This window comes from Lepidochelys kempii, chromosome 2, assembly GCF_965140265.1.
Source record: "Lepidochelys kempii isolate rLepKem1 chromosome 2, rLepKem1.hap2, whole genome shotgun sequence".
NCBI lineage: Eukaryota > Metazoa > Chordata > Testudines > Cheloniidae > Lepidochelys > Lepidochelys kempii.
The window spans coordinates 146,680,722-146,703,638 of record NC_133257.1 but is presented as its reverse complement, the minus strand read 5'-3'; the positions used below and the strand labels follow the sequence as shown (position 1 = coordinate 146,703,638).

Sequence of the window (22,917 nt, the reverse complement as noted above, 5' to 3'; positions counted from 1 at the left end):
TTACCGCAGGCTTTTCATGGTCCCTCCCAGGAAATTAGTTCCATAAGGATGTCGAATCCATAAGGATGTCGGAGGGCCAACCTACCCTGGCAAAAACGTCTGTTAATGCCTGGCACACACTTTTAGCCCGGGTGTTGCTTAGAGCTACTGCTTCCGGCCATCGGGTGGCAAAATCCATGAAAGTCAGTATGTACTGCTTTCTTCTGGGTGTCTTTTTCGGAAAAGGACCCAGAATATCCACAACTACTCACTGAAATGGAACCTCAATGATGGGGAGTGGCTGGAGAGGGGCTTTGACCTAGTCTTGGGGTTTTCCTGCTCTTTGGCACACCTCACAAGACCGGACATAGGTAGAAACATCCTTGCCTATTCCCTCCCAGTGGAAGGACCTCCCTCAAATGGTCTTTGGTCCTGTTCACCCCAGCATGGCCACTAGGGTGATCATGGGCTAAGCTCAGGAGCTTTACCCAGTACCTAGTTGGAACTTCCAACTGTCTCTGAGGATGCCAGTCTTCCTGGTGTCCACCAGAAGTCCTCTTTCTACAACAAACCTGGATCGACTAGAAGAGCTGAGATACAGCGGGTTGTTCCGTGCTGCTGTCCAAGCTCCTCGGAGGCTTTCATCTGCTTCCTGTTCGGTCTGGAACTGTTCTCTTGATGCTGGAGACATCAGTTCCTCACTGGATTGTGGACCTGGGCTTGGTCCCTCTGGAAGCGATGCAGGGGATGGAGCTGTTTCCATTGACTGTGAACCACTCTCCACGGGTACACTATGTGGTATTTCAGGCTCTGGCTGAGCCTCTTGTTTAGGGTTATCTGCTGCTGCTGCCCGTGCAGGCTTGGTGGTGCCCTCTGGTGCTGGAGCGGTAGACGGGGTTGCAAGTGCTGGACTCAGTGCTGGCAATGGTTCTGGTGCTGGTTGCTCCGCCAGTTCTGGATTTGGGACTGGCTCTGGCTGGGTCTCTGCGACTGGATCCACTACTGCTGTCACAGATGTTGGCATGGGGTCCGGTTCCACCACCTCAGTCTGGGGCTCTGGTAACACAGACTGGGCCCTTGTTGAAGGCTCAGAAACAGAACTAGGTGTGACATCTCGCTTAGCCTGGCTGCGGGTGACCATTCCCACCCTCTTGGCTAGCTTCACATGGTTGGCCAAGTCTTCCCCCAGCAGCAGGGGAATGGGATAATCATCATAAGAGTGTAAAAGTCCACATTCCTGACCAGCTCTTGTACTGGACAGGCAACTCGGTGGTAGGCAAGTTTAAAGATTTTGACATGAAGGGTTGAATCGTCACTTGGGCCTCTGGGTTGATGAATTTGGGGTTCACTAAGGATTGGTGGATAGCTGACACCTGTGCTCCAGTGTCCCTCCATGCTGTAACCTTCTTCCCACCCACACTCACAGTTTTCCTTCGCTCTGAGGGTACCTGGGAGACATCTGAGCTTGAGGACCTTTGGTGTGACTCTGGTGTAATGAACTGCAGTCTATTGGGGTTCTTGGGGCAGCTGGCCTTCACATGCCCCGGCTCATTACATTTAAACATCGCCCAGCTGACTGGTCACTTGGGTGAGGTGGGTTGCTGGTGATGTATGTGGTGGGATGATAAGGTGTTTGGGGTTTTCCTGGGGATGTAGGTGGGGCCTTGGGCTATTCCCAGTGTTGTCTCGGGTTGCCCCTTCTGATATCCGCTCCAACTGCTACTAGTTTTTTCTCTTTTCCGCCACCTCCACCCATTTGGTTCCAATCTCCCCCGCTTTGATTATAGTTTTGGGCTTTCCATCTAGGATATACCTTTCTATTTCCTCAGGAACACTCTCTAAGAACTGCTCCATTTGCATTTGGAGAGACAGATCTTCCAGAGATTTAACGCTTGCTCCTGATAACCAGGCATCCCAATTTTTTACAATGCCGCCACCTCTGCTAAGGGTCCACTGAGCTGTGGCCTCAGCTCCACCAGGTACTGATCTGTAGAGGTGCTGTACCCAAGGCAGGCCCTTTCACAATTTTCTAAGAAGGCCTTTGTATCATCGCCTACCTTGTAGGTAGGGAATTTTCTGGGATGGGAAGCGGTACCTGCAGAAGGATTGCTAGGGTTGTCTAGTATATTCTGCTTAGCGCTTTCCATCTCTAAACGTTTTGTCTATAATTCCAGTTCATGCTTCCTCTCTCTTACTTTATCCTCCAGTTCATGCTTCCTCTCTCTTTCTTTTAACTCCAGGGCTCTCTTGTGGGCAGCTTCTTCTGCCTCCAATTCCAAGCGCTTTAAGGCCATCCATATATCATGTTCTTTTTGTCTCTCATCAGCTTCGAATCTGGCTAATTCTAATTTCTTTTGGACGTCACTGTCAGTCATCCTAGCCTTTCTGTGTTTAATCTAGCCTAACCCAAGAGCTAGAAAGAAAAAAAAAACATTTGTGAATTCCCCTGCAGGAGGTTAACTACCCTGCCCTCAGGCAGAGAAAAAAAACAACAACTCCAGCTGCTCAGAGCTTAAAAAAAAAATCCTTAAAAAAACCCCTCCCTGCTTTCCAAGCAGCAAAAACGGGGGCGGGGGGGGGGGAATTGTTCTTTTAAAATCCTACTGTGCTTTTGGTTCAGAATGATCCCACCGTGCTCCTACCATGTCAGGGTTCCCTCCCCACTCTGAACTCTAGGGTACAGATGTGGGGACCTGCATGAAAGACCCCCTAAGCTTATTTCTACCAGCTTAGGTTAAAACTTCCCCAAGGCACAAATTCTTTGCCCTTGGATGGTCTGCTGCCACCACCAAGTGATTTAACAAAGAATCAGGGAAAGGACTACTTGGAGTTCCTATTCCCCCAAAATATCCCCCCAAGCCCTTACATCCCCTTTCCTGGGGAGGCTTGAGAATAATATCCTAACCAATTGATTACAAAGTGATCACAGACCCAAACCCCTGGGTCTTAGGACAATAGAGAAATCAGTCAGGTTCTTAAAAGAAGACTTTTATTTAAAAAAAAGTAAAAATCACCTCTGTAAAATCAGGATGGAAAATAACTTTACAGGGTAACAAACAATTCAAAAACATAGCAGAACTTCCTCTAGGCTTAGTTTCAAAGTTACAAAAAACAGAAATAAACCTCCCTCCAGCAAAGGAAAAATTCACAAGCAGAACAAAAGATAATCTAACACGCCTTGCCTGGCTTTTACTTACAATTGTTGTAATATGAGAGACTTTTAGGATTGTTTATAGGGGAAGGAGTTTTCTGACCTGTTGCTTCTCCACTTCCCAAGAGAACACACAAAACAAAGCCTCCCCCCTGCTCCAAGATTTGAAAGTACCTTCTTTCCCCATTGGTCCTTTTGGTTAGGTGCCAACCAGGTTATTTGAGCTTCTTAACCCCTTACAGATAAGGAGGAATTCTATGCTATCCTTAGCTGTATGGTTATGACAGTCTCTACTATGACTAAGCGAAAGAATGCATGGACATGTGACTTGCCCATGGGACTCAAAACACCATCTTGTTTATTGTAATTTTCCACAGTGAGAACAATGAGGGTATGTCTACACTGCGAAGTTTTCGACATAAGTTTTGTCTTTCATGGGTACTTAAAAAAGCCCCCCCACAAAAGACAAAAGTTTTGCTGATGCAAGTGGCAGCAGGGCTGTCCTTACCCATATGCAAAGTACACAGCTGCGTAGGGCACCAGGAAATTTCTCTTCCCCATGGCCCCCGCTCTGCTCTGCCCCAGCCGTGCCTCTTCCCACCCCTGCTCCGCCCCCGCCCTGCTCCCACTCCACCCCCTTCCCCTGAGGACTGCAGCAGGGGTCGGGCCTGCCCTGTACTCACCAAGTGGCGGGAAGTGGAGCGACCAAGTCCCAACCTGCTGTGCTCCGCTGGCTCCCAGCTGTGCTGCTGGTAAGTGCTGGGGGGGCGGTTCCCCCCAGCCCTCAAGTCCCAAGGCTGAGAGCCAGGGGAGCAGAGCGGAGAGGGCTGAGGCCATGTCACTCCACTTCCCACTGCCCCGTGAGTGCAGGGTCGGGCCCGCCCTGTAGTCACCAGGCGGCAGGAAGTGGAGCGACCTGGCCCCAACCCGCTCCGCTCCAGCCCCAACCCTGCCCCTCAAGCCTGTTCGTGCTCTCCCGCAGATGCCTGGGGCCAGCCCCCCCATTCCTCCTGCAGAGGCCTGCAGAAGGCACCAAAATGGCTTGGGACGGCCCTGAGTGGACAAAGCTAACACTGCTCATGGGGCTGGAAGTATTTTGTCAGCAAAAGTGCTGATGGGTTTCTCTTCACTTGGCAGAAACTATAAAGGCCCTGGAAACATCTCCATTTTGCCTCTTTCCTTCTCAAACCTCCAGACTACGATGAACTTGTACTAATGGGAGCATTCTAACCAAAGGACCGAAGACCTTCCAGTGATTTGGAAGCAACCAGAGACTTAACAAACCAGCAGTTTATTCCATCAGTGCTACAAGCCTGATCCAAGAACTTTGCAATTGTTGTATGTATTTGTTTCCTTTAATCAAATCTTTCTTTCTTTCTTTCTTTCTTTCTTTCTTTCTTTCTTTCTTTCTTTCTTTCTTTCTTTCTTTCTTTCTTTCTTTCTTTCTTTCTTTCTTTCTATAAATAAACATTTAGATTTTAGATACTAAAGGATTGGGAACAGTGTGATTATTGGGTAAGATCTGAGTTGTATATTGACCTGGGTGTGTGGCTGGTCCTTTGGGATCAGAAGAACCCTTTTGTTTGATTAAATGGGTTTTAAATAACCACTCATCATTAAGTCCAGTGTTTTTAGTTGTGATTCAAGGACTGGAATGCCTAAGGATACTGCTTTTCTGAATACTTGTTAGCCACTGTGGTGAAACAGAAGTTTACTTTTGTTGCTGGTTTGGTATATCTTATGGAAGAATAACCACCAGTTTTTGGGTACGTCTGTCTTATTTCTTAGCGGTTTTCAGTTGTGACCCACAGAGGCACGGTGACAGTTGTATACTGACATCTTATGTTAACCAAACTTTATAGTGCAGACACAGCCTTGGGGATAACCCTGTGCATCACTGACTTGCATGAAGACCAGGAGGCCCTGAATCAGGGGACCACAACTGGATCTCTGCAGCAGCCAGTCTCTGCTATGTCCATGCCTGATCATGGGCGGTGCTAAGCATGCTCCACCTTCCTGGAAGTCAGTGGGGACAGAAGTTGCTGAGAAGGGGGCAAGCATCGTCCCACCAGCTGAGGCCCTATATTATTAGGTCAAAAATTCCAATCTTGAATGCCTGGAGGTAGGCACTTGAACCCATACTTAGGCCTCTAAATAAAAGTCGTTGGATTTCCAGAGGTGCTGTGCATACGCCATCCCCATTCACTATGATGATAGCAGGACCATGCCCAACAACTAGTTTTATGATTCAGAATAATCAGTACAATGACTTCAGTGTCAATACATTGTCTCTCTTCTGCAGACTGGGACTACAGCTGATATGCTGAAATACAGAAATGCTGAATTCTTTGCCCTTTATACAACAATAAGCATGAAGAAACTATAGAGGCATAGTGGAGTTCAAAATCAGTGGTGATTCCGGGGTTGGCAGATGAAGGGGCAGGGCCAGAGCCAGAAGGAGAGAGCAGCTGCTGCGTGCCGCACCATGGGCAGCATACCAGGCAGGCAGTGGCTGGAGGCTGCCTGGGAGAGTGGACTAGTGGCTCCCTATGCCAGGGGGACTGGAGCAGAGGCGCACCCCACCAGGAAACGTGGGATGGGGCATAGACACCGACTTCCCCTCTTTTCCCTGGGTGCTTGACCTCCTTCTGCCCCCAGCCCCGCCCCCACTCCACCCCTTCCATGAGGCTCTGCCCCTCCCCCGGCTCGTCCCACCCCTTCCCTGCCCCCCTTTCAATTCCTTCCCCATAGTCTCCGCCCCAACTCCACGCCATCCCTGCCCCTATTCCAACTCCTTCCCCAAATCCCCGCCCCGCCTCTTCCCTGCCTCTTCCCCTGAGTGTGCCATGTTCCCGCTCATCACCCCGGAGTGTACTAATGCCGCCAAACAGCAGTTTGGCGGCGGCTGAGCGGGAAATGCTGGGAGGTAGATGGAGGAGTGGGGACACATCACGCTCGGGGGGGAGGAGGAGATGGGGCGGGGCGGGGAACTTGGCTGCTTATGGGATGCTTAAGTCAGTGCTTATGGGATGGGGAGGGGACAGGGAAAGCGCAGGACCCCCAGGTTGGGACGGATCACGTGGGCAGCGGGTTAGGGAGGAGTCACGTGAGGGAGTCATGTGGGGGGCGGGGACGAGTCACGTGGGGGGGTCACACGGGCAGGTCACATGCCCCCCTTTAGCTGGTGCCCCCTTTGTGTCCCTCCCACTAGTCGCTGTTCAAATAACCATAGCTTACTAAATATACACAACATGCAAGCATGCTCAGATTTCCAATTAGGCACAGTAGGGACGTGTCTAGGGGTGCCGGTGTTCTAGGGGTACCTAAAACTGGCTTAAAAGTTTCATTTTTTATGGAAAACACAAAGGTCAGCTGTAGGTGGTAGTGGTGGCGGTGGGGCACTGAAGATGCTGTGCCTAGGGGTGCGTAAGGTGTAAATCCAGCCTTCCATGCAAGATTTAGCTATGTAGTCATTTATACATACACAAGCATGTGCGCACACGTATGCTTTGGCTGGTTTCTAAAAAGCAAGTACCTTATATCTGACCTTGAGAAAATGAAATAATAAAGGAAATAAGGAAAGGGAGAGGTAGTGAATGTGCCTTATTAATGATGTATCCTGGATTGTTTATATTTGATTAACCTGGAAATGTAGAGATTTTATTTAATAAATCAATGAAGCACTATGCCAAAACTTTTGTTTTTGTTGCCATGCTCCCTTTTTCTAAAACCCCATGGGTAAAATCCTTGTAGTCCGTCTGGCTACACAGTAATCGCTCTCGTTCCCGCGTTACTCTGGCCCCAAGGCAGCCGGCCCTGCTCTCCAGGACAGCGACCCGCGTCCTTCCCACGCTGCTGCCGCTCAATGCCCAACACAGCTGTGTGAAATCACCTGGGGCGGAAGCACCATCGCAGCCCAGAGCCCTTCGGGGCAGCTCCGACTCCCACAGAAGCGCACGGGACCGCGGGAGCCTAGCAGGAAGCGCCGTCGCTCTTCCAGCCCCTTTGGGGATGCCCCAGAAGACTACAGCTCCCAGCACGCAACGCTCGAGAAGAGTGGCCGCATTGCATGATGGGACATGCAGTCTCAGACTCTCAGCCCCCAGCCCACGTCACGGGGAGGCGGGAAGGGTCGCTCTCTCTCCGCAATGACTGCCGGTGAAGCGCCGCCAATCGGCCCCGGCAGCGACCCGCCCTAACGTAGCAGGACCCAAGCGGGGCTCTAGGGAATAGCCTGTTTGTAAACATGCCCCTGTCCTGGGCGGCTGCCTGTAGAACCCCTCGTTAATCCGGGTCTGAGCGGCTCTACGGAGCGAGCCCCTGCCCCGGCCAACAGTGCCTCAAGCCGGCTGGTGTCTTCCGCTCCCGAGCAGGCAACTGGGCGGGCACCAGGCGGGGGGCGGGGGTGGGTCCTTCCTGGCACTTGCGGCTCGGTGCGTTTGTACCGCGTCTGCCCCGGCCCAGCGCTGTGCTGCCGGGGCTGGGGGCGGATGGAGGCGCGCGGCGGCAGGGCACGGCGGCTGCCCAGGGTGAAGCGGCTGCGGGACTGCAGGGCCGGTGTGGGGGACTCGGCGCCGCGGGGACCATGATGCCCGGAGAGGCGCCGGCGGCGGGGATCGCGGCCGAGGCCGCCACGGCCTGTGCGAACTGCAGCGCGCTCCAGCAGGTACCAGCATTCCGCGCCTCCTGTCCGCCCGCCCGGCTCAGGCCGGGACTGTCGCCCCCCCCCCCCGGGCCGGCTGGGACCGGTATCGGCTGGACCCCGCTCCCTACAGTTATGCAGGTGGCGCTCAGCCACCTGCGCTCCTGCCTGCGGCGGGACCTGCTCCTGTTTTCTGGTGCTCGGTCTGGGCGGGCGGCTCTGGCTCCCCCGCTGCCTCTGGTTAGAGCCTAGCGACCTTCCTGCTGCTGTGACATTTAACCACAGGGCGTGGGCAGAGCCAGTTCTATCTCCCCTCTGCTTGCTGGAGGCTCCGCAGCAGCCCTCGCTCAGCTGATTGGGAGCGTCCTTGGCCTCCACCGGAGCATGTTGAATTTTAAGTCTTAAAAAGAATTAGTTTAATTCTCAATCTTTGTATCTTGAACCTTAATGTGGCGGGCAGGTGCCGAGCCCTCCAGCTGTCAGTAGCCTTTCAAGGGCAATAGAGTGGGTAGGAACATGGATTGCGAATGTAAATAGCAAACGGAAAGAAGCCCCATCACAAATGTCTCAGAAAGAGTCAGAAAAAAGCTCAGGTCTCTATTGTCACTTTTCTCTAACAATTCCACTAGTGTCACCCTTTCTTCTGCACTTTTGGATTTCCTAAGTCTTGGATAACATGCACTTCTTCAGCTGGATTTTACAAAGATTTTCTTTTTGTAAACTGATTTGATTGCTTTTCTACCTAATCTATTTATTTTACAAATTTCTACAGCACTACAAGTGTGTAAGGTACTTCACAAAAAAGAAAATGGCAGCGTTTCTTCCCAGACCAGTTAGTATTACTCTGTGCATATGTGAGCTCATACTCACGCATGTAGTTCTCTTGACTTTAGTGGCACTCAGCAGAGGCTCAGTGGTCTGTCTTTCTATGGAGAACTCATTGCAGAATTGGGGCCTAATTTAAGAATAAGAAAGAGTTATAGAAAGGGAGGCTGAAGGTGTTAAGACCACCACTTAAATTAGTGGTGCATGCATCTTGAGGGATATCCTGGGTTTTTTTGTATTTGGTTATGATTTTGAGTAGACACATCACTAGACATCGGCAGTACCAGGAGGGATGAGATGGAGTGCTGATGAGAAGCGCAGTGGGGAAAGTAACTGGAATATTTCCTCATGGGTTGTATTTTCTAAATGGACAACCTACCCTAATTCTCAATTACTGACGGACAATCTTCACTCACTGCTATATTTGCTTTCCTCAAACAACTCTCTGTATAACTTTTCATGACTGATGTTACCGAATACTTGGATGCTAATAGCTAAACTAGGGCTATCAGGTGATTTAAAAAAAATTAAACCTGAATAATCATGGTGTGAATAATCATGGTGTTAATAATAGAATACCATTTCTTTAAATATTTATGGATGTTTTCTACATTTTCAGTTATTTTGATTTCAGTTACAACACAGAATACAGAGTGTACAGGGCTCACTTTACTTTTATTTATTGGAAACATTTGCACTATAAAAAAGACTGCAATTCACCTCATTGAAGTACTGTAGTGCAATCTTTTTTTATCATGAAAGTTGAACATACAAATGTAGAATTCTGTAAAAAAGAATAACTGCACTTTACAATAAAACAATGTAAAACTTCAGAGCCTACAGGTCCACTCAGTCCTACTTCTTTTTCAGCCAGTCACTCAGACAAACAAGCTTGTTTACATTTGTGGGAGATAATGCTGCCCGCTTCTTGTTTACAATGTCACCTGAAAGTGAAAACAGGCATTCACGTAGCACTGTTGTAGCTGGTGTAGCAAGATATTTATGTGCCAGATGTGCTAAAGATTCATGTGTCTCTTCGTGCTTCGACCACCATTCCAGAGGACATAGTCCATGCTGATGATGGGTTCTGCTCGATAACCATCCAAAGCAGTGGGGACTGACGCATGTTCTTTTTCGTCATCTGAGTCGGATGCCACCAGCAGAAGGTTGATTTTCTTTTTTGGTGGTTTGGGTTCTGTAATTTCCACATCAGAGTGTTGCTCTTTTAAGACTTCTGAAAGCATGCTCCACACATCATCCCTCTCAGACTTTGGAAGGCACTTCAGATTCTTAAAACTTGGGTTTAGTGCATTTTGTAAAATCTGTTGTGAAAGTATTTTTAAATTGAGCAACATATACTGGTCATCTTCAGAGACTGCCGTAATGTGGAATATATGGCAGAATGCAGGTAAAACCATGGAGCAGGAGACATACAATTCCCCTCCAAGAAGTTCAGTCTCAATCCTGCACGGCTCAAGCAGTGTTTCTAGCTTTTGCAGTTTTTTCCAAATCCTTATTTATTGGCACTGATAGATGGTGCTTTTGAAGAGCTAATGTGGATGTGATAGCGGCTTTATTGCAAAGCAGGTGCTGAATCATAGCCAATGCGGAGTTCCATCTGGTTGAAATATCTTGTATGAGAAGTTCTTGTTTCTTTCCATTTGCAGCTTATTGTATTCCTAGTTCTGTACTGTTATCTAGACTTTGTTTGAAATGGTCTACAAGTTTTCTACATTGTGCCAACACGTTTTCAAAACCACCATCGTTGAGCGTTACTGTAATGGATCGCTGCAGACTGTGAGCAATGCACATCATGTGTTCAAAAGGCAAGTGACTGGCTGCTGCTACCATTTTACGTGCACTGTCAGTACTAATTGATGTTACATTTTCTTGAATATTCTGTTCTTTCACAACATCCATGAAGCAGTCTGCATGTGCTTCAGCATAATGTCTCTCTTCAGTATGAGTTACTGTTACAGCAAATGACTGCAGTGTCCATACGGCATCGATAAGGTGTGCAGTGACACCAAGATAGCTATGATTGTTCAGGGATGTCCAGTGATCACCAGTTAAAGCAACAGCTAGTGCATTTTTCAGAAGCTCCAACATTGTAGTGTTCTCCTTGTCATATAGGTCATTTTTTTGTGATGCAAAGTGTATGTCGGATTGGAAGATGCAATTTGAGTAATATCTCTTAGTCCTCTGTCATTTTACAATGTTGAGTAGTCTGCAGTCCATAGCTATCCACTTTGCAATAGCATTGGTTAAGGTGTTGTACTTTGTTTGATCCCTGGGCTTGTAGCGATCCTGAAACTCTGTAATTGTACTCTGTTGCGGCTGGCTGGATTAATTTGATGGTGGTGGATTATCTGTAGCACAAGATCCGGATGCAAAAGCATGCTTAGAACGTAGGTGGTACTACAGGCTTGAAGTGCTTCTATGGTATTGGAACTCAGCCTTGCAATAGCTACAGATAAGTCTTTTTAGCCAAAGAACCATCTGGAAGTATTTTAAATATAAACTTCCTAGTCAAAAGACCTGAACTGTTGCTACTTTGTTCCATTACCTTTTTAAATCAGTCCAGATCATGAAAACTCAGTAGAACTGTGTCAGTGTCTGGAATAATTCAATATAATCAATATATTTGTATACTGTTCAAAAGAGTCCTTGCCACAGATATGGAAAGATTTTTCTCTCAGGATTAACATTCGGTAGGGGAGTGAATTGTGCAGGAGGCTTTTTTTTCATCTGCTGCTGCTGGGTAAGCCTTTTATATACTATTTTGTATGCCTCCTTTAGAGGAGTGTTGGCTTATTGAAGGGGTGAGATTTTTTTTTTTTTTTGACTCCGTACTCTGGAGATGAGAGGTGTGTGAGTTCTTGATGCTGCTCCTATTGGAGTGGGTTTCTGAGCTCACCAGGTTCACCTCCTGTCCAAAGAGAGTTTCATCTTAGAAATCTGCATACAGTGTTGTGGGGACGACCTTGGAGGGGAGAAGTATGCAATGACTTGTGCAGGAGGAGGATGAGGGAGGTGTCTTGCTGGTGCTGCTTCTGGAAGGGTGGTTTCTGGTACTGGGCTCGCCATGTTCGCCTCCTTTTACTGAGTTAGGTGGGCTCCCTTCAGCAAAGTGAGCCTTTGTTTGCAAGGGAGAGTGGATTTTAACCTCAGGGACTCATCGTACTGCAGGGGTGGAGAGGCTGGGGCAGGGAGGCTGAGCTCTCCAGGCTCATGTTCTCTGTGGGGTACCCCCGGAACAAGTGGCCAGCTAGGGGCAATGGGGCATGATTCAGGGGGGTTGGTCCTGGGAGTGGGGGGCCAGCTGGGCACAATAGGGCGCAGGCTGGCTAGGGTGACGATACGTCCCGTTTTGTCCAGTACAGGCCCCTTTCTCAGCTCTGTCCCGGCCGTCCCTCCTTTTTCACCAAAACTGGGCATTTGTCCTGGCAGCAAGGCAGAGCAGAGAGAGGCGGCTGCTGCCTGAGGGGTTAGCTGAAGATAGGACTGCCTGCCACCAGGAAAGTGGAGAAATTTGCTGCTGGCGTGGAGTGCTGGCTTCAGAGCTGACCCCTGGGTGGCACGGAGGTGGGGAGGTAAGCCTCAGCCGGGGGAGGCACGGAGCTGGGGGGAGGATTCAGCCCTAGCTGTGCATGGCATGGAGCTTGGGAGTGGGGGTCAGCCCCATGTGGCATGGAGCTTGTGGGGGAGGGGGCATCAGCTCCAGTGCCATGTGGCGGGGGTCATCCCCAGCCCCAAATGTGGATGGCACAGGTCTGGGGCAGGAGACCCCACCAAGGGCAATGTGGCGCTTGGGGGTGGGGGCGCTCAGCCCCAGCTGCAGGCAACATGGGGCTTGGGAGGGGGTCAGCTCCCGACTTCAGGGGGGGCCAGCCACAGCCCCAGGCGGCATGGGGCTGAGGGGAGTGTCAGCCCCAGCTGTGGGCAACATGGGGCTCAGGATGGGGATCAGCCCCCAAACTCGGGGGTACGGGGGTCAGCCCCAGCTCTGGGTGGTGTGAAGCTCGGGAGTGGGGAAGTGGGAATCAGCCCCAGCTGTGGACATTGTGGAGCTTGGGGGGGGCTTGGGCGCCACATGGCTCAGCCCCAGCTGCAGGTGACATGGGGCTCGTTTTGGGGGGGGGAGGGGATTAGCCCCAACTGTAGGCGGCATGGGGATCGGGAGGTAGGGTCAGCCTAGTTTTTTGGGGGGGGGTCAGCCCCCGAGCTCAGGGTGTGAATGTAAGTCCCACACAGCATGGGGCTTGGGAGGAGGGGTTAGCCCCAGTTGCAGGTGGCACAGGGCTGGGGGGTGGAGAGATCCTGGTATGGGCAGTGCGGGGCTCAGCCCCAGCTGCGGGCGGCATGGGGAGGGTGGCTCGGGCAAACCCTTGGCCACCCTGTTTTTACTTCTAAAAAATACTTCTGGGCTGGAGCTGGCATGAGAACCACATGCATCTTTCTGTAGCCTCTTCTCTTTCTGCCGCCCTCCGGTGGTGGCTTGTGTTACTTTGTCTGACCTGAGGTAGGTACTCTGAAGCAGTTTATGCTGCGCGCGTTAAAAAAATTAATGCGTTAATTGTGGTGTGCATTAATGGCACGCTTTAACGGCAGTTAATTGACTGCCCTAATCTAAACTGACAGGTTTCAGAGTAGCAGCTGTGTTAGTCTGTATCCGCAAAAGGAAAAGAAGTATTGTGGCACCTTAGAGGCTAACAAATTTATTTGAGCATATGCTTTCATGAGCGTCCGATGAATTGAGCTCACAAAAGCTTATGCTCAAATAAATTTGTTAGTCTCTAAGGTGCCACAATACTCCTTTTCTTTTTGCTAATCTAAACTGTTTTGTTAAATTTATTCACCTAAATTTGGGTTATTGCTGATTATGCACTATATGTATCGTATGACTTTAAAAACAAACTTTGTATTTGTGGATACTCTAAGCACTATACCCAGATGTACAGACACTCTTTTCTTAACCTGTGTACTATATAATTTTTGAACAATTACTAATTCTTTCTTCCCAAGTGGCAGAAACCTAGGCGATAAATCTTGGGAATAGTGTTTGCAAAGTAAAGAGTAGTTCTGGATTTCTAAGAGGCTGAAATATTGTGTATTTGTCAAAAAAATTTGCTTTGTTTAAACTAGTCTAACTCTCCAGAGTCCAGAATGGCAGAGCAGTTTTCCAAACTGTTGTCTTTACCTCATCTTTCATAAGTGTATCCTTTCAATTCACATACCTTTGGATTTCGGCAGTGTTCATTTAAAATAGCCCATGTGAAAATTTGGATCTTCAATTTTTCATTGTAATTTCTTAAAACTCAGAGGTCCATATTTTCAGTAGTATTAATCAATAAATCCATTTTAGATGAAAGATAGGCTTCTCCGGTAGGATGTTTTTTAAAGAAAGTTTGAATTGGAAATGAGCATTAGCATTATCAGAAATATTTGAATTGTAAATTAGAAAACCATTGGACATAGATAAATTAAGAGAACTGCGTTATGGTTTAGTTTAGTTGTTTTATTGTTTGTCAGGATTTAATGTGGGGCATAAAAGAAAAAAGACATTAGGTTAACCAGTCAACTTGAAAATATATAGAATGTTAGTATTTGACAAGTTTCCTCAGTTTGGAGCGTCTATAGTGTCTGTGTACTATTTTTGGTGTGAAATTTCTTTGCCAACTTGAGATTTTTTTTCCTTACAGAATTTAAATGAATATGTAGCTGCATTGATTGCACTGAAGCAAAAAATAATTGACACAGAGTAAGTACAACTGATATATTTTACACAAAAACATTTTTACTGTTTTAAGCTAGTAGTTTTTTTTAAAAAAAATACATTTTATAGCAGTATATGACTGTTTTAATCTATTGTCCATTGTGGTTGTTGGTTATCACAAAAAAGTAGAATGGGCATGGTTTCCTCAGGAAAGAGCTCAGGTCTAAACTATAGAGTATTGCATTTTAGTTTTTACTTGCAACATGTGAAGTGTGTAGAGAGGCTTAGCAGTGTGTCTTCAGACTTGCTGTCAGTTTTGCTTTCATGTCTGTACTACTGCATACTCCTGGGGGAATTCTGTTCCACTGTGCATGCAGAATTTGAGCAGAAATTAATGCTGTGCGCGCAGAATTTCCTTCCCTCTGCTGCCTCCACCCCGTTCCCCAAATTGGCTGCAGAGCTGCTGGCCACCACTAGGGTGCGCTGGATCTGGCAGAGCCAGCCCAGCTCACAAATAGAAGACGCTGTAGGAGGGACGGGGAGGGAGCTGGAGGGTTCCTGGAAGCTGCAGTTCCTGGCACGCCCTGAAGGAAGGAGGCAGCTGTACAAGCCTGAGACCCAGCATCAGGCTATTTCTCCTTCTGGATCCCAGGACTCTGGAGGTTAGGGGGTGCAAGTGTCTGGGTGATGGCATGGCTGTGCTCTGGGGAAGCAGGGGGTGTGAGTGCCTGGGCTCTGAAGGGATAGGGGGTGTAGGTGTCTGAGCTGGGGGAGACCCTGTAGCTAGGTGCTGGGGGTGGCCCTGTGGCTGTGCTCTGGCAGAGGACGGGGTGCAGGTGTCCGGGCTCTAGGTGGCCCCACAGCTGGGCTCTAGTGGAGAGGGGGTGCGGGTGTCTGCGCTGGGGTGGGCCTTGCAGCAGGGCTCTAGTGGGGAGGGGTTGTGTGTGTCTGGGTTGGGGTGGGCCCACAGCTGGACTCTGGGGATTAGGGAGTCTGTGCGAGTGTCTGGGTGGGCGGGGGCTCTGGAGGATATGGGGTGCGGGTGTCTGGCCTCCCTGTTGGGCTCTGTGGCCGAGGGAGCTGAGAAACAGTGGTTTCTTTACTTCTCTACTCCTGGGGGAATTTTTTTTTGTGTCTGTATTGTCACAGACAGTTGCTGACAGGTATTTTGAAATAAATTACCAAATAATTGAAACTGGCATGATTTTTTGACAAATAAAATATGCAGAATTTTGCAGAATTTTTAATTTTTTGGCACAGAATTCCCCCAGGAGTAACTACTTATATCAAACAAATCTTTGAAAGTAAGAGAGTGTTCGTTTTTACCCAACATGCAGTAAGAAAATTTAGTGGAAAGCTTCTTTGGAGGCAGAGTCCGAGAATTAAGATTTTGTTCTACTGTCCACTTTTTCTCAAGAAAATTTAGTTCTGTCATTAAGATGCTAATCCCTGTTACCAGTTGTTAATTATATTAAATATAATATACTGGAGTGAGGTCAATTTATCAGAAGAGCCAAGTCATAATTAAATTAAGAGAGGCTATAGGTACTCTTAATAGCCTAAATTGAGAAGTGTTGCTGAAGAAGCTTAAATTGAAAATGTTAGGAAAAAATAAAGTTAATGACGTCAAATCCACAACCTTAGCATTGTGTTCAGATTTGACTTTTTCAAAAAGCCTGACAAAATTTAAAAATGGAATCTTAAAACTTGATTGTCCAGGTCAGATTCAAAAATGAATTGAAAGATCACCCTTGTAAACAACTTATTCTTTTCTTTCTACAGCCATTTGCTGACAGAGTATCAACAGAAGTGTGATGATATCCTTTGTTTCTGTATTTCTCTTAGTGTTTTGTTGTATTTACATGTGAACATTTCATTTGACAGATAGGGCTTTGGGGAATTTATGAAGTTAAAAATTAAGGTTAGAAGCTTATTTGTAGCAAGTACTGCTTATTCTAAAATATTGAACAACTGAATCTATAGAGTCTATTGGAAAAAAATTGGACTTCAGAAGTGGAAACTTAACATGCCTGAGTTTTGGCAATTTCCAGTATTTTTTTTAAATTGGGTCTATAGTGAAACTAGGGGTTGAGAATTATTGCTTGAAGTGCTTAACAAAGTCAGTGATTCTACATAGGTATTGTTTTTTTCCCCAATGTATTTACTTCATATAATACTTTACTTTGTCATACTTGTTTAACGGTACAACAGAATTGTTACATTACTTTTGTTCCTCCGAGTCATCTTCCATTGGGAAGGGTGTATTGACTTGATATTTCTTCACAGTTGTTGAGATTCCAGCATACTACTTCCATTCTTGACACTTTTTTGAGAAAATTGTGGTAAACTTACTACTTTTTTTTCCCTTAACAAGGTATCACAGCTTCAGGTGGCTGAAAGGTAAGAACAAAATTCAGTTTTAGGTCTGTTTAAATCTCTGCTTGGTTTGGTAATTGTTCTGAAGTAGGCAAGAGGGGTATTTATCAATGCAAAGTAATGGACACTTACATGGCCATTAATTGACTCCAGTTTGCAATATTCTCCCTGTGTAACTTCGACGTAAATGGCCTGTCATAGTAATGGCAGCTGCCTGGGGCTGCTCTTTGACCAACACTGCTGTTTGAAATCTCTGCAGTGCTACAACTCCATCCTAGGCATGTCCACTGTGCCAAAGCTTTGAAAGGATTCTCTGAGGACAGACTTAAGTCTGTCTTCCACAGTGTCCGTGCTGGGGAATCTTACCCCCAGGTAGATTCAGGATTTTGAGGCCTTTTTACATGACACAAAGGGGCCTAAGTGCAGGTGAGGTTCTTGCCTCTGGTATGGGTTCAAAGTGAGGGGTCTAGGGACTCAAATGCATTCAGTGGAAAGGGCTGAATTATATTCTTATTTATGGTCTGTGAGCCAGTATGGGAACTTAAGTTTACCCACTCCACTCGTTTCTCTTTAAATCTGACCCAAATTTTCTATGAGGAAAGCATATTACCTGGAAAAACGCTAAGTTGGCTCACACACCAAGAATGTTAAAGTAATTGGAGAGACTAGGTGGGTAAGATAATCTTTTATTGGACCAGCTTCTGCTGCTGAAAGAGACAAGCATTTGAGCTTACGCAGAGCTCTTCAGGGCCAGCAAAACGTATTACTACACCCACCTTGTCTCTAATATCCTGAGACTCTCACAAGTACAACAATACAAGTACAACAATAAAGCAAACAAGTAGCTGGAGAGCATTTTCAGCTGTCTTGTAGTGGAAAGCAAAGTAGCTGCTGTTTCGGGAAATACAGCACTGAGTTCAGACTTGAACAAAATCTATGTTTTTTGGCTGAATGTTCTGTAGTCTTTGTCCATTTCAGAGAGAATAACACTCTTCGTCACCAAGTGGAACAGATGCTACAAAAAATCTCTCCTCTAGAAAAGTGTCAGCAAGAGTTGGGGTCTCTGAAAGCAGAATTGGAAGAGAAAAAGGTATGCTGAAAAGTATGAGGATTGTTTAAAAGTTTACGAAATCTTTGTTTAAAAAATGCTTTCTTGCAACAGACTAACTGATTTTTTGCCGCTAGTTTTATTGCCAGTATCTTAACTTTAGTAGTGACTAAACAACATCTTGGAGTGATCTCACCTCTCCCTCAAACTGCTTGGCAGCTCTGAGTCATAAATTTTCAAATTCTGTCACCTTTACTCTGAAAGTAGACCTATTGTAATCATATTACTGACATTGAGTAGTACCTTTACTGTGAAAGTAACGTAGCCTAATCTGCCCAACGCTGCTAGGACAGCCTTTGTAGACTTGTGGGAGGGGGGCAATTTACAGCTCTACAATACTTCATAAACATTTAGGAAATCCTCTTTAATGTGAGGTTTAAAATTGGCTCAAGTGTAACAAACTTTACGGAATGTCCCCAATATCTAGCAAAGTGTGAAGATATTAATGTGTAACTTCAGAATTTATAATGTACATGGCTTGCATACATGTGAGCCTATCGTTTTTCAAGCTCAGCTGGCTCATTACTTGGATGGAAGACAATTCAATTCCTAGGATGCCATGGTACTTGGTTTTGGCCATTGAATATGACACACTCTTCCTCTTGAATCACTAAAAGAACAGGAGTACTTGTGGCACCTTAGAGATGAACAAATTTATTTGAGCATAAGCTTTCATGGGCTAAAGCACACTTCATCAGATGTATGCGGTGGAAAATACAGTAGGAAGAATCAGTGCTCCTGAGTGGTGGTAGAGCAGAGGTATTGAAAGTGCTGTGGTAATTACTTGAAGATTGCTGATGCTTTCACACTCATGGAAATGACACCCTGTGGTGTCTCAAGCACAGAATCCTCTTTCAAAGCTGTCTAGTTGGACTGCCTCCGTATGCCTTGTAGTGGCATTAAATGTGTGCTTGAGACTACGTAAGAACTAGCAGCATCCACCTGCCTCTGTGCCTTCACCTGCGCTATGCAGAGTACTCAAAGAACCCTTTGCAGTGTCTGCAAAAACAACGAGGAGTCCTTGAGGCACCTTAGAGACTAACAAATTTATTTGGGCATAAGCTTTTTGTGGGCTAAAACCCACAGCCCACGAAAGCTTATGCGCAAATAAATTTTAGTCCCTAAGGTGTCACAAGGACTCCTTGTTTTTGCTGATACAGACTAACGCTCTGAAACCTGTTTGCAGTGTCTGGGTCTGCACCACAGACCCTTACTTTCTGTGCTTTTATTACATATAATTAAGTAGTTCTAGATATTGCAAATTGCATGTTGTTGAGTTCTCAGGGTCTTGCCTTAGTAAAAGAACCATGTAGGGGCTTCAAATATTGTGCCTTGTGCCAATTTATTTTCCCTGAATTGGGAGGAGGGATAGCTCAGTGGTTTGATCATTGGCCTGCTAAACCCAGGGTTGTGAGTTCAATCCTTGAGGGGACCATTTAGGGATCTTGGGCAAAAATTGGGGATTGGCCCTGCTTTGAGCAGGGGGTTGGACTAGATGACCTCCTGAGGTCCCTTCCAACCCTGATATTCTATGATTTCTGGGTCCAGTGTGTTCTCAGCTTGTGGGAGATTCTCTCTCTGGCACAGTGTTTGGAGTGCAAAGCATTCATGCAAGAGGCCATTGGTACAGACAACTTTGGCTCTCGGCCAAGCACACAGTGAAGAGCTTGACTTTCTGCCTATGATGGGCAGTGAGTGAAGTGTCCCATTTAATTGGTATATGAAATGATTCCTTCAGGTGTAGGTAATATATAAAATGGGTTTCAGAGTAGCGGCTGTGTTAGTCTGTATCCGCAAAAAGAAAAGGAGTACTTGTGGCACCTTAGAGACTGACAAATTTATTTGAGCATAAGCTTTCGTGAGCTACAGCTCACTTCATCGGATGCATGCAGTGGAAAATACAGTGGGGAGATTTTATATACACAGAGAACATGAAACAATGGGTGTTACCATACACACTGTAATGGGAGTGATCAGGTAAGGTGAGCTATTACCAGCAGGAGTGGGAGGGGGGTGGGAGGAGGGGAAAAACACAAAAAAATCCTTTTGTAGTGATAATCAAGGTGGGTCATTTCCAGCAGTTGACAAGAATGTGCGAGGAACAGTAGGGGGGAAAAATAAACATGGGGAAATAGTTTTACTTTGTGTCATGATACATCCACTCCCAGTCTTTATTCAAGCCTAATTTAATGGAGTCCAGTTTGCAAATTAATTCCAATTCAGCAGTCTCTCATTGGAGTCTGTTTTTGAAGATTTTTTGTTGAAGAATTGTGACTTTTAGGTCTGTAATCGAGTGACCAGAGAGGTTGAAGTGTTCTCTGACTGGTTTTTGAATGTTATAATTCTTGACGTCTGATTTGTGTCCATTTATTCTTTTACGTAGAGACTGTCCAGTTTGTCCAATGTACATGGCAGAGGTAGATGTGCAGGTGAACGAGCCTCTGATAGTGTGGCTGATGTGATTAGGCCCTATGATGGTGTTCCCTGAATAGATATGTGGGCACAGTCGGCAACGGGCTTTGTTTCAAGGATAGGTTCCTGGCTTAGTGGTTTTGTTGTGTGGTTGCTGGTGAGCATTTGCTTCAGGTTGTGTGTGGGGGGGGAGAGTCTATAAGCAAGGACTGGCCTGTCTCCCAAGATCTGTGAGAGTGATGGGTCGTCCTTCAGGGTAGGTTGTAGATCCTTGATGATGAGTTGGAGAGGTTTTAGTTGGGGGCTGAAGGTGATGGCTAGTGGCATTCTGTTATTTTCTTTGTTGGGCCTGTCCTGTAGTACGTAACTTCTGGGTACTCTTCTGGTTCTGTCAATCTTTCTTCACTTCAGCAGGTGGGTATTGTAGTTATAAGAGCACTTGATAGAGATCTTGTAGGTGTTTGTCTCTGTCTGAGGGGTTGGAGCAAATGAGGTGGTATCATAGAGCTTGTCTGTAGACAATGGATTGTGTGGTGTGGTCTGGATGAAAGCTGGATGCATGTACATAAGTATAGCGGTCAATAGGTTTCCGGTATAGGGTGGCATTCATGTGACCATCGCTTATCAGAATTATAACATTCAAAAACCAGTCGGAGAATACTTCAATCTCTCTGATCACTCGATTATAGACCTAAAAGTCGCAATTCTTCAACAAAAAAAACTTCAGAAACAGCCTCCAACGAGAGACTGCTGAATTGGAATTAATTTGCAAACTGGACACCATTAAATTAGGCTTGAATAAAAACTGGGAGTGGATGGAGCATGACACAAAGTAAAACTATTCCTCCTCCTCCCCCCCTCCCCCCCCTGTTCCTCGCACATTCTTGTCAACTGCTGGAAATGACCCACCTTGATTATCACTGCAAAAAGTGTTTTTGTTTGTTTGGCTTTTTTTTTTTTTTGGCCCCCCTCTCCGGTTGGTAATAGCTCACCTTTCCTGATCTCTCTCGTTGATACAATGGGTGTTACTATACACACTGTATGTTCTCTGTGTGTATAAAAACTCCCCACTGTATTTTCTACTGCATACATCCGATGAAGTGAGCTGTAGCTCATGAAAGCTTATGCTCAAATAAATTGGTTAGTCTCTAAGGTGCCACAAGTACTCCTTTTCTTTTTATAAAATGGGTTGACATCCTTTGGAATGAAAGCTTCTATATAAAGTAATAATGTATTCTTATTTTTAGCCAGTCTATTGAGGGCATTTAGTGCCTCTTTGAGCTACTAAAATACTTTATAAAAGAATTGTGGGTTGTCTTTGAAGGTTATAGTTGTTTTGTGTGCAAACTGTATACATTAGAGCAAGAAGATCTCTCAGATGTTCTAGCCCATCCCTCTACCATTGTTCTTTGAAAATACTTCAAGTATACTGATTGTACTGGGTCCCTGGAGTTAAAGGGTCATAACTCTATTGTGTGGCTAGAGCCTGATTTTCATAGCTAGAGAGTTTTGAGGGCTGCTACCTTACAACAGCTGATAGTATATTCCATTTTGTGTTGGAAGGGTACAGACCCTACTACTGAGAGTTCCTTTTCCCTACTTCTGATAGTAGTGCTCATCTTCATTATTGCTCTTTCCACAGTTTTTTGCTCACTATTTGGTGCTTGACTTTGCCTTTAATAGTTTTCCTTATTTCACTGTTTGGCTGAGGCTGTCTTGGAGACTAAAAAACATTTATGGATACTGCTATACAACTGTGGGAATTTTCTAGGTTCATTAACTAATGCCTTTGGAGAAAACAATTACCTTTAAATCATGGTTTCTGATTTTATACGTTGAATTAAATCCACACTTATGTATTCACTGTAGACAGTACTTTGGGGATTCATTCATTAATGTCCTTAGTTTCTTTTGTCAGCAAGGGTTAAGTGGTGCTGTCACCTGTTCAGCAAGGGCAGAATGTACCATCCACAGTGTTCGCACAGTTGAGTAGAGTTTAACATCTAGTTAGGTGCTGGGAACACAGACAAATACAGATGTCACAGCTTGTACCTTCAGAAAAAACGAATCATAGCTGAAACACATCCTTTTCTAATTTGTTTTTATTCCTGAGTAGAGTGTGTTCCTTGATCACTGTCCATTTATGTACTATAGAACAGGCAAAACTCTGCCAATCCACTGTTTTCTGTCCACTATAAGGACATGCTTTATTGTCATTTTCTTCAGAGTTCTCTCAAGATTTATCAGCAAACTCATCTGGAATATGCTCGGGTGAAAGAAGAAATTGCTAGAAATGATGCTGTGTAAGTGAGTCTTTTCTAAAAACTTACTCTTGTCTGTCATTTCTATGAAAATGCACAAGCTATCTGTAAATTGTCAGAGATTGTGTTTTTGTATTTACTCTCTTTATATGCAAATATAATAGGGGGAGCTGGCATCAACACCTGTTGTTAAGGTTGCCTAATGCTTCCCATGGGAAGACCCTATTTTCAGTTGCTTCTGACTTGCTAGATTTTAACAATTTTGTGCTGAAATTTTTCTTGATAGTTTTTCATGTTTCAGGATAGTTTTGTTTTGAAAGTTTTTCAGCAAAGATGGTGTAGCCATTTGCGAGTGAGAGCATGTAGTTGGCATACTGAAAATAGAAGTGTAGCTGCAGTGGTGTGAGGGGCTAGCTGCCCCGAGTATGTACCTGTGGTCTTAGATGG

At 45.9% G+C, this 22,917-nt stretch overlaps 1 protein-coding gene and 1 pseudogene across 6 annotated transcripts in view; one reads left to right on the top strand and one right to left on the bottom strand.

The window, feature by feature from the left end:
* The first annotated feature begins 7,540 nt into the window (after positions 1-7,540).
* ICE1 (interactor of little elongation complex ELL subunit 1) overlaps positions 7,541-22,917 on the top strand; it is a 78,748-nt gene continuing 63,371 nt past the window's right edge. For 4 of the 6 annotated variants that reach the window (XM_073332420.1, XM_073332421.1, XM_073332419.1 and 1 more), the window contains exons 1-6: positions 7,542-7,796; positions 14,300-14,358; positions 16,096-16,131; positions 16,696-16,713; positions 17,668-17,779; positions 22,436-22,512. In XM_073332420.1, the coding sequence (XP_073188521.1) occupies positions 7,716-7,796; positions 14,300-14,358; positions 16,096-16,131; positions 16,696-16,713; positions 17,668-17,779; positions 22,436-22,512 (383 nt within the window). In that variant the 5' untranslated portion in view covers positions 7,542-7,715. Of the gene's footprint in view, positions 7,797-14,299; positions 14,359-16,095; positions 16,132-16,695; positions 16,714-17,667; positions 17,780-22,435; positions 22,517-22,917 lie in introns of those variants that run through there. The other 2 variants (XM_073332422.1, XM_073332425.1) reach the window with 2 other exon arrangements.
* LOC140907143 (E3 SUMO-protein ligase ZBED1-like) lies at positions 9,453-11,160 on the bottom strand (annotated as a pseudogene).